The following is an 11,291-nucleotide window of genomic DNA, read 5'->3' as shown; positions in this document are numbered from 1 at the left end:
TTATTAGTTTTAGATATCACTTCATCTCAATGATAAAAATTTTTCATCTTTTTAAATAAAAATTAAATTATCTTTCAAAATAATTATTTGATCACTCTTGAATTATCTTATCACTCTTGATTATTCAATATCACTGTCATATAAAATCACAAAGTGTTTACCAAAAAGCATGTATGTAAATTATTATAATTTTTTTAATGATTACCTCGTACCAAGCACTATCAAAGAGAAAAGATAAAAAGGAAAGAAAATGACTTTAAAAGCAACACAAAATAGAAAAAATACTCATTGGTTCAGTAAAGGCAGATATATAGAACTGGAAATACAACCTACGAGAAAGACTAGCAATCTGATCCAGATAGCACGAAAATATTTTTGCTTCAATGACAAATTTCTGACTGAAAAATATACTCTCACAACAGCATTTTGATGCAACATTTCTTGAACAAATTTGTTTACCTGCAGACAGCAATAAACTCCGTTTTCATTAAAGTAAAAAACGACCATCTGCTGTTCAAAACCCAATTAGATACATAGACGCAGAGAAGCACACGTCAATGTTCAGAAAATACAAACTTAGAACATCTAATACGAAATAGTCCAACCAAAAAAAAAAAAAACCATTCCTCAAGATAAAACATAGATGCTAAAATGATAAAGTTCCTTCACATTGACAGAAAGATGGCAGCAGGATTTCCGGGGGACGGAGAATTTTGCTTTAGCAGGGATGCAAAAGGACCAGCTTGAACATAAGAATCAGAGTCAGTGGCCGACAATTCTTCTACCTCTCCAAGACCAAGTTGTCTTTTGATCAAGTCCAAGTTCTCCTGAAGGACCTCAATCTCTCCAAAGGGCAGCTTGGGCACCAATTTTTATAGTCTCATCCTCCTTGAACCTCAAGAATGGCATACAACGTTTCTGGATCTGTTTAAAGTCCACTGCCTGACCAAAAGTGCTCTCCTGTAATGCGTTCTTTATCTCCCCATCTGATGCAATAGTACGGGTCTTATTGTCGAACTTGCTTTGGAGAATCTGCAAACACTCTGCTTGCCATCCATCAAATTGCTCATTCACAACAATTAGGCCTTTTAACTTGTCCTCAGTTAGTGATGTAACTGGAGCCCCTTTCTCATTAGCTTTCTTCAAGCCCAAAATCTGCTTCCGGAGCAGCTTTCTCATCAACACAATGGAATCTTGCAAATACTTATTGGCACTCGAGTTTTAGATCCGGAGAATCTGCTGTGGGCCAGCCTGATTTCACCACAAAGTCATCCTTCTTCAAAAGCTCTCTCCATACAAACTCCGCATAGTGAGGGCAGATTGGAGTAATAACCCAGTCTGCACATCCATAAAGTGCCATACAAGGTCACATTTCATGCCCCCACCGCCACAACAGAACCTATACTCATCTCTGGCAGCTTGAAGATCATAAAAGCCAGTTTTGAGAGCCTCCAGAAACATGTAATCCCGGTAATTCTGCTCAGTCATTTTGATAGCGATGTTTATCTCATTTTCAAACACCCGATCAACATAGGTAGATGGGGGACCTGTCCTCAAAGATTCTGCAGCCAGAATCTCTTCCATCCATGCAATCTCTTTCGTAAGCCATAAGATTGCAGCATCGGCTGTTTCAAACACAAAGTTTGCATCATCTACGCCATCCCCAGCATCAGCCAAAGAGAATCTTGTAGCATCAGCAGAGAATTCCTCAATTGCCTGGCGCAGTGTCCAGAAATTTCCAGTAGACTTGGACATCTTCTCCGAATTGAGCATAATATGTCTGTTGCACCTGAATCCACGAGGCCAGTGATCCTTGGACATGATTGCTGTGTGGTTGTAGATGCAAAATGTCAAATGGTTCTGGATAAGGTCTTTCCCAGAGACTCTTTAGATCAAATGGATACCAGTATTCAAACTCCTGCTTCATCTTATTAAGAATAATGCGTGGGATATCAGAAGATTTGGGATACAGACCACCACAGAAGAGAAATTCCCAGACCTCATCAGTCATCTGGGCAGGTTTAATCATATCAGCACTTTTTCCATACACCTCCCCATTTTGTAAAAGATGAGCAACTGTGTAATAAGCCAGGTAAATGGTTGAGTCAGATACTGACTCAAAGAGGAATTCTTCATCCCAAGGAATGTTAGTCCCAAGCCCAAAGTATCGTGAGCAAGCCCATTGGTTCAGCCATCCTAAAGTATGTTCAAAGCCATGTCGTGTCTCATCAGAGTCAAGATCCATGCTGGATAGGCACTCCTCAGCTAGTTTTTTCCCTTCTGGTTCCCCATATGTTATGTACCATTGATCTGTAAGAGCTACAACACACTCACTGCCAGAACTTGCCATGACCTTCTTCTCAAGCTCACTATAAATTATTGCCTGGCCCATCTCAATCAATTTGTTCCTTATCAGCAGCTTAGCTTCCTGGACTCTTCTTCCTGCACATTCTCCAACAATCACGGTTCCCTCAGTAAAACCTCTCAAGTACACCAACCTCTTTGCCTCGGCAAGCTTGTCTTTCTCATTCTGACTTTCTATTTTCAGATCCACACAAACCTTTTCAGCTGCCCTGTCTCCAAATTCTGGAATGTCAATGATGGGTACAATCTCAAACTGCAATACCCACTCATCTTTCACCCCAAACTTTGCCTGAAAAGCAGGTTTTGCTCTCAAATCATGTAAGGCCATATAATCATCAGGAGCATCACTAGGAACACTTGTCACGATTCCTGTACCTTTGTCAGTTAGAATCGTCAACAATGGAAGAGCATATATGATCTCGTTAAATGAGAGAGCAGACTTAACAGGAAGACCAATCAGATCATAACCGGTCAGCTCAACTAAGCAAGTAGGCTTCTCAGGGACGGGGGAGAGCCTCTGATAAGCAAGGTTGAGTGCAGCTCTCTCTGTCAGAATAAATATCTCAGATTCATTGATTTCAAAGGCGCTGTATTTCCCATCAGGCAATACCAAGCAATTTTTTTGCCTGTACATGGTCTCAGGCCTCAATGTTGCAGCAGCCAAAAACACTTTCTTCCCTTCCAAAACATGATTTTTAGCTGGAAAAGGTGCCACCGCTTCCATTTTAATAATAGTATACTCTTGAGGCTGAACTCCTTCACCAGTGGCCCTATCATGATCAGCACATGGCTGACCATCCAAGGGAGAATATATTGTATACCTCATATCTTTAACAATCTTACCCATTGATTTCAACTTCCTCCTCTGCCACTTAACAAATGAATATAAAAAAAAGGATTGATATCTGTAGTCACAAACAACCTTCTCCAATCACAACCTAATCCAAATGCCTTAAGGTCTTGAACAGCCAATGGTGGAAAGAATTTCAACCATTCATATGGGTTCTGAAACTTCGATATCTCACTATCTGAAAATCCAAAACTCCTCATGATTTCCCATTGAAACATCTGTCCACTATATTTAGATGCTGCTTTAGACTATTTCCCTTTAAACTTATCAGGTGCTACTTTGGCACCTTCATTTGGGTCAGATTCTTCTGTTGATTTAGGCTCCTCGTCCACTACCTCATAGGGAAATATGGGTTGATCACCAAATTGTTGGATTTCTCTAGCAAGTTTATCAGCAGAAGCCTTGATTGGCATACCAGTTCAGTGAAAAGCAAAAGGTAATAACACATTAGCGCCTCTTAGTCTATGGTAAGCAGCAGCAAACTCGAGTTTCGAAAGCGAAAAGGCATGACCCAGATGTAAAAAACCATTCATATAAGGAAAAGGAAAGTTCCCAAAGAACTTTTCACCTGGTTGAGGAGGTTTTTCACAAGGTTCTGCATTAAATACATCTTTTTCTTCCCACCAAACTCTAACCTTTGACTTGATTTCCAGTTTATCTCTTCTTGCATAGCTCTTGCCTCCCTCTGCTGCCATCTTGTGAAACTGATGGAAACCGTTAAAACAAAAAACAAAGAAAACCCAATTCATAAAAATTGAAACAGAAAGAAAATGAAAAAAAAAAGAATGGAAGAATCTTTAAAAAGAAAAGTGCCTGAGTCTACTGAGAAAGAGGGCGTTGAGCTTATGGCGGGCTCGAGATCGAAGAATCTATGCTGAGTGGAGGCGGTAACACAGCAAATGGGTTGAGATGAGAGAGGACAAAGAGAAAAGAGGGAGACTGCGTTGAGTTTAAGTTAACAGAGCAAATGGGTTGAGATGAGAGAGGATAAAGAGAAAAGAGGGAGGCCATTTTGAATCTAAATTGTAGAAATACCAACAGACACCGGACACCAAAATCTTGTTTCTTGGCTTAATGTACTTACAAATAAAAATGGAATCAATATTTCAGGATGGTTAGTTACATGTTCTTAATTTGATTCCCCCACTATCCCATCAACGGCTAACAGGGATAGAGACCTCTATCTCACTTTAATGTTTGAGCTACATCACAACATGTACTATTTTGTAGCTCTCATTAGATTAAAATGTTTTCCTTCCTACTCTTTCTTTCCTTCCCACCAAACAGAATCTAAAAGTAGCAGTGAAAAACAATGTCAGGCAAATTACCTAGTTTTGCTATGTATCCTAGCAAAACAGATTATTCAACATGCATATCACAAAACAGAGTTATGAAGCATACCTTTAGTCTCCTGATGATGGAATTCTTGGACAAATTTAACTTAGCAGTAAGCAGAAATAACATGTAAAAAGTTGGGTCATCAACCAGTAGAAACTGATTTTATAAGCACATATAAAATGATAAATCTCTCAACTCATCCCCAGATATTAGGCAAATCATTAATCTTTGTTCAGCAGTAACTTAGGTCAAGTTCATCGTTAGCTATCACATGTTAATTCGTCGTACCAATTATCTATATTAATATTAATATTAATAATCAAAACGATTTATCTAAAACAAAATATATAAAATCAACCTTATAGAATATCATGAAATTTGCTCATTACATCCATAATAAAGGTCATAAAAACACATATGCAAAGCAAAATCAGGAGCCGGTGCTGGGTCTGCAGCTATCCTTGGAGGAATCAAGGCCGTTGGATGGATGGATGATGATGATGATGATGATCATGAGCGTCATCATCACTGTCGTCTTCATCAAAAGGCTTTTCTTTATGGAAAACGCAGCAGATCTTGGAGCTTTTCTTGTTCATGAACTCGTTGTCGACGGTTCCTTTTTTCCACGTAACTTTCTTTTTCCTGGGGCGGAGTGCGAGGACGAGGGTTTCTTGAGGTTGCGACGAGGAGGAGGCACCTGAGTTGTTCTCGATCGTCACGGTGGTGGTCACGGAGGAGGTCGATGATAAAGGTCTGGTAGTTGTGCTCGTCGCCGTCGGGCGAGCCATCGCTAGAGATAACCGCCGTTCAAATTCCTTTTTTTTTTTTAATGAAATCGGCGTCCGTTCAATTTCAATGAGTCAATTCAATTGCGTTTTTTTGTTTTTTCTTTTAACCACAAGTCCGACCGTCACACTCTATATGTCGTCTTTTTTTCCTACTCCCCTTGTTTCATTTTTTTTCCCTAAAGCAATTAATTTTGAACATTATTTTAAATTTTTTTGAAAATATTATATTAAGTTAAATTAAAAAAAAAAATAGGTTTTGCAAATTTAAAATTTATAATTGGTGTATCTTATTTTTAAAAATTTACAAGTTCAAAGTTTTTTAATAATATGCTAAAATACAAAAAAAATAAATAAATTCAATTCGAGTAAAAAGAGTGTATAAGTAAATTAGATTTAATTTTACACTAAAATATTTTTTATTTTTTAAAAATCAAACTATATTTGTTTATCTATAATTAATATATTATAATTAAACAATCACAATTTAAAATTATATAATATCTAATATAATATTATGCTAAGTTCACATTTATAAATAATAAATATTTACATAATTTTTGTTGTAATTATAAAATTGTAATAAAAAATGCTAAGAGAAAAATGTCTTTGAAATTGGAATTTGAAGTCTCAATCTTAGATATACTTATTTGACAACTGATCTGAGACACGTGAGAACAATGGAAGTTACATGAAAAAACATACAAAAAAATAACATAATTAACATATACTCAATCAACTACACAAATAAGCAGCAGCTAAGAAATGTTTGAAAACTCCTTGATTCATTTCAGTAGGAAATCTTCGGAAAACCAAGATAACCAGATGCAAATTTTTACAGGCATTCAAAGAAACTTTTTTCTTTTGGGGGGTCATGCAGAAACCCCACAGATTTTACTATGGTTATTCCCATTCTAAGGCCAACTAGATTGAATGAAAGCAGCGGAGTGTCCAATGGAAATCACATCTCAGCAACCAGTTTCTCTGAATCTGCTGCCTCAGCAAGTGTACCCTTGGTCCATCTTTTCAGCATCTCCAATGCTGCCTTCGGCTGGTCCATAGGAACCATGTGACCCGCATCGTGAACCTGTTAGATTATCACACAGCTATATCAGCACCGGCTGCAAACTATTCGCTATAAACTGTATTAAAGACGCAGGCAATAGCTAGGGTTGGTAGAAGAGAGAAGACCTTAAGGAAGCCAAGAGGTCCGTGAGTCTTCAAAATTCCTGCTTCTGCACCATCAACTACAAAAGGAACCTCAGAAGATGCTACAAACTCCTTCTTACCAGACCATTCCATTGCATGAACCCATCTTGAATTGCCTGTTCAATAATATGACCAGATACAGATTCACAATCTAATTAGCTAAACGTATCCAGTATAATATGCTCTTATCCCTAACTCATGAAACAAAAAATATACTTACCAAGCCAGTTGCAGATGAGATCATATTCCCCAGCATATACAAGAAGCTTGATTCCATCCTCAAGAAGAGCAGGAATGCCAACTTCAAGATTCCTCATCCAGTCGACCAGCATGGCCTGATACACTGTAGGGCTGCAGGATACAAAGTCTATATCCCCAACACCAAGGGCATCCCTAACGGATTTCTTGTTCAGAAGTGTCTCCATGTTTGAGAAGTCATAGCAAAGGCTCCCTTCGCATTTCTTTCTAATGTCATAGTACTGCAAGACAGAAAACATTGCTGCATGTTAAATTTTTATTCAAAGAATCATAAGGTATCAGGTCACCATGTTACTCTTCTGAACAGCTTGTTTGCAGCAAAGAGTTAGTTATAGATAAGTGGCTTAACAAAGGGAAAAGAATTTCTAGGTATCCTTTGCTCATAAAGAAAATTTTCTGAAGAAAGAAGAAAATCAATGACATGAAGACCAATTTCAGGCCCTACTCTAACATTAATAAACATTATTTTCCCTTTTCTGATCAGGCAAATTACATTGTTTGCACAAAATTGTTACTCCAAATTTTTTATATAAAGTTTGATAATGCCAAGAAAAGAAGCACATTCTACTTTACAGGATATTACAACCAGAACAAGAACAAGAAGTTGTTTATGCAAAAATTCATAAAATAAGTTTTTAAGCATTAAAAGATAATTTTAATGTGTGAGCAAAGCAAATAATCCAATAAATGATAACATAGAAAAAATGTGAACAAGACACCTAATAAATTTTCTTAAAAAAATCATGTTTCTTACATTTGTGTCACCAGCAAGTGCCATGATGCCACTGAATATGGTATTGCAGACAAAATATGAAGCCATGCAAGAGATTGTACCGTCAGTGCCTGAAAAATTTTTATTTCCAAAAAAAAAAAAAAAGAAGAAAAAGCATAATGAGACAAGTAGTAATGATTCAATCTGTGACGTATCATATGAATTATAATGCAAAATAGAGAAAAAAAAAAAGAGCATCAATTAATACATCCAAGCTTTGAAGTTTGAAACAAAAGATATAAAAATGTAGAGAGTGATCATAGGGAAAGAGGAAGCCATTTCAGATGCAACATTACCACAAAGCTTTATTGCCATTTCACAAACCGGAATCAGCTTGTTGATACGATCATAGTCAGTCTTCTTAATTACCCCCATGTCCAAAGCATAATCTGTGTAAGCTTTATACTGAATTGCAGGGTCAGTCAGGCCATTACCAATAGCAAATCCCTATTAACCGCATTGTAGTTGAAGTAAGCAAATGGAATTGATTCCAGACAACTTTAACTTTGAGAAATTACTAAGCTTGACATCATACGATTAGTAATACACCTTTAATTTTATATGAATTCCATCTTTAGCTTTGTTTCCTCGGTGGACTCGGGCAGCAAAAGCTGGAATGTAGTGTCCGGCATATGATTCTCCAGTTATATAAAAGTCATTATTTGCAAACTCAGGGTGTTCTGCAAAGAATGCCTAACATAATAAAAAGAGCATGGTCAAACCAACAAATTTATTCATTTCTACTCAAAATATTGAATAATGTTCATTCACTTTTCACAACATTGACAATAAATAATTCCATAGAAAATAAAGTTAATCTAAACTCCTGCTCTAGAACAAGACGCAAGGATAAACAAACTAACCTGTAAGAAGTCATATAAGTCATTACTAACTTCATCTTCATTATGACGAATGTCCCTTCTGTCAGAACTATAACTAAAGCCAGTACCAATAGGTTGGTCCACATACAGAAGGTTTGATGCCTACAACAAAAAAATTTTAAAAAAAAGAAGCAAAGAAGAAAAAGAGAAAATAAAAAAAATAAAAAATAAAAAAAAAACATTGTTCAGGGCGATAACTAATTGGGAAAATACCAGATACCAAAGAATGAAGAATATCAAGAATAAAGTACCTTGTCCCAACCATACTCGTTCCAAACAAGAGACATGTTATCAGCAATGGTGAAAGGGCCATTTTCATAAAACAAAGCCAATTCACTACTACACCCTGGTCCTCCAGTCAACCAGATTACAACAGGGTCCTTTTTGCTATTGCGTGATTCAAAGAAGAAGTAGAACATTCTGCCAAAAACAGCAAGACGTCAAACCAAATTGGAAAGGAAAATATAAGTAACATTTAGAGGGTGAAAAGCAAGGGATGGATCTAGCAAGTAAGCACAAAAATAGTTAAAAAACAAATTTTTCCTTCATCTCAGAAAAATAATTTAAAATATAGAAAAAAGTCATTGACTGTAAAACTGATAATAGAATAGAACATTAAATGAAGCATGCATGTACAATTTTAAGGTTTAACTAATCTTGCAGCTCACAAGATAGCTGCAATCAGGAAAGCATGCTATTGACAACATGATTACGTGTGGAAACTATGAAAAAGCAAACACCTAGAGTAACCATTGAAGTTAAACCCCATAAAACTTGTAAGATCACCAAATTCAGAAGCTAAAACATTAAACTGCACAGACATTTCTATGGACTCTAGTGTCGAGATAAAACAATTATATCAAGAAAGGAGTTAAAAAATTTTCTTAAAAAATTGAAATTTGATTTTACAAAGCATCAAGAGAATTTACACACAAAACTTCAACCAAAAACCAAATACATGTAAGGAGTTTTGAGATTAAACCCAGAAAGTCACATAAAATCACCAAATACATACCAAAAAAAAAGACACACTGATGAATTCAAAATTTTGAAACGTTCCAAAATTTTAACTTTAACCATGAATTACAATTCATAAGAATAAAGAAAGAATTTCGCCAAAAAAATGTAATAAGCACCTTATTCATGGCTTTTATTAATTATAAGATTAAACCCGAAAACTAAAAATGGCGAAACAACATCCCAAAATAATTTTCACCCTCCCAAAAAGGTTAAAAAAAAAAAAAAAACAAATTATAAATCCAAAATTTAACCTACAAACAATCAGAGAATAATCACCTAATTATCCAATTCATGGGTTTTAATTATTAAACCCACAAAAAGAAACAAAAAATCCAAAATTTCACCTAAAAAGCCACGTAACAAAATCATCTCTTTCTCCAATTAAGATACAAAAACAAGGGGTTTAAAATTAAACAATCCTCACCCCCCAAAACAAACCCACCTAACATCCCAATTTAAAAAAAAAAATTCCAAAATTTCATTTTTACCTGGCATCATGAGAATTAACAAGCTTGTAATACCCAGCATGGTGACCCAAATCCTCAATGGAAACCCCAGCAGGCACTGCCAAATTCGGGAACTTGAACCGCTTCTCAACCAGCTTGGGACCCTTGGGTAACGAAACCCGGCCTTCATCAACAACGTTTACTTCCTCTTTAGGAAACAAATTCAACTCCCTTATCAGCTTCTTCGCATGCAGCGAAGGAAAACTCGATCCACCGAGTCGTCGGTCGTCCAAGATAGAGGAAGCAGCGGCGGAGGAGGAGGAGGTAATGAGGAAGAGAAGGGAAAAAGAAAATAGAGATAAAAATTTCGGTTTCGCCATTGTTTGGTTTTTTTTTTTCTTTTTTGTTTCTTCTCCCTGAAAGAATGGAAAAGAAATTGCGAAAGAAACGAGAATTTATGGTGTGAGAGACACAAAGAATAACTGACAGTCTGATTTAGTGGGGAATGGTAGTTGTGAGACTTGCAGAGGAAATATTTGTTTTTGTTGACTTTTGTTTGTGGGCAAAGAGAAAATTATTTGAGTTCACTTTCTACAAATTTAATTTCAGATTCAGTACCAAAAAGATTTATTTTCGAATTGGGGTGACTTAGTAATGAAGAAATAATAGAGTAAATCTTCTTTATCAAATCCATTATAAAAACCTTAAATAATCAAGTGAAGACATGTCACTAAGAAATTGATATAAAACAATTTTTGCCACATTAAAAATTGTGAATCCATGAATATTGATATGTTAAATTTTAATGGCTCAATAATTTTATTTAATTGATTGGTAGAAAAATGAGTTAAACATAATTTTTATTATTCAAATTTGATAATTCATTCATTACGATTGATTATATATATATATATATATTTAATATATTAATAAATTATGTGAATTTTAAAAATTTCAAATCTCAAATATATATTTCTTTTATCCTATTTTTTTGTTCTTTTTTTTTATATCTCAAAAAAATTTTAACATCTAAAATTATTTTTTATGATTTTTTATTTTTTAACATTAAAAATCATGAAATTTTAATTTTATAACAAAATTAAATTTTAATATTAAATATATTAAAATAAAAAAAATTAATTTCATAAAAATTAATATATGACAAAAAGTTTACAACAGAAGAAGTATCTATTAAAATTTATTATATTTGCTTTGACATTTAGTTAGATTTTAAACTTAAATTTAGATTTGTAAATCAATTTTATTAATTTTATAATCAAAGCCAGACTTACTTATAAAAGTTATTCATTAAAAAATTCATACTACAAAAGAAAATTTTTCTGATCGATTTTGTAAAATGATCAACAT

General features: G+C 35.0%; 1 protein-coding gene and 2 pseudogenes across 2 annotated transcripts; all 3 read right to left on the bottom strand.

The window, feature by feature from the left end:
• Positions 1–511: 511 nt before the first annotated feature.
• Positions 512–4,163, bottom strand: LOC111294004 (leucine--tRNA ligase, cytoplasmic pseudogene; annotated as a pseudogene). Its single transcript, XR_016327664.1, has 2 exons — positions 4,028–4,163; positions 512–3,918 (listed from the first exon to the last, which is right to left on the bottom strand). The product of XR_016327664.1 is annotated as a leucine--tRNA ligase, cytoplasmic pseudogene (transcript).
• A 735-nt stretch (positions 4,164–4,898) lies between these two features.
• LOC111294005 (uncharacterized) lies at positions 4,899–5,435 on the bottom strand (annotated as a pseudogene).
• Positions 5,436–5,930: 495 nt separating this feature from the next.
• Positions 5,931–10,349, bottom strand: LOC111295172 (serine carboxypeptidase-like). The gene is made up of 9 exons (XM_022888561.2): positions 9,966–10,349; positions 8,709–8,877; positions 8,440–8,559; positions 8,126–8,269; positions 7,873–8,023; positions 7,559–7,647; positions 6,767–7,025; positions 6,529–6,662; positions 5,931–6,424 (listed from the first exon to the last, which is right to left on the bottom strand). The coding sequence occupies exons 1-9, from the start codon at positions 10,301–10,303 to the stop codon at positions 6,299–6,301; spliced, it is 1,530 nt and encodes a 509-aa protein (XP_022744296.1). The 5' UTR covers positions 10,304–10,349; the 3' UTR covers positions 5,931–6,298.
• Positions 10,350–11,291: the final 942 nt, after the last annotated feature.

This window comes from Durio zibethinus, chromosome 14, assembly GCF_047325235.1.
Source record: "Durio zibethinus cultivar Kanyao isolate XHJ-2024 chromosome 14, ASM4732523v1, whole genome shotgun sequence".
NCBI lineage: Eukaryota > Viridiplantae > Streptophyta > Magnoliopsida > Malvales > Malvaceae > Durio > Durio zibethinus.
Note: the sequence above shows the minus strand (reverse complement) of the source record. Positions and strands in the feature narration are given on the sequence as shown.

What these genes read in the sequence shown, in the direction of transcription:
- LOC111295172 (XM_022888561.2), bottom strand. Translation starts at nt 10,303, where the DNA reads ATGGCGAAACCGAAATTTTTATCTCTATTTTCTTTTTCCCTTCTCTTC. An exon ending in GTTAATTCTCATGATGCCAG is followed by an intron (nt 8,878 to 9,965) that starts GTAAAAATGAAA and finishes TGTTTTTGGCAG; the next exon opens with AATGTTCTACTTCTTCTTTG. An exon ending in AATGGCAATAAAGCTTTGTG is followed by an intron (nt 7,648 to 7,872) that starts GTAATGTTGCAT and finishes AAAATTTTTCAG; the next exon opens with GCACTGACGGTACAATCTCT.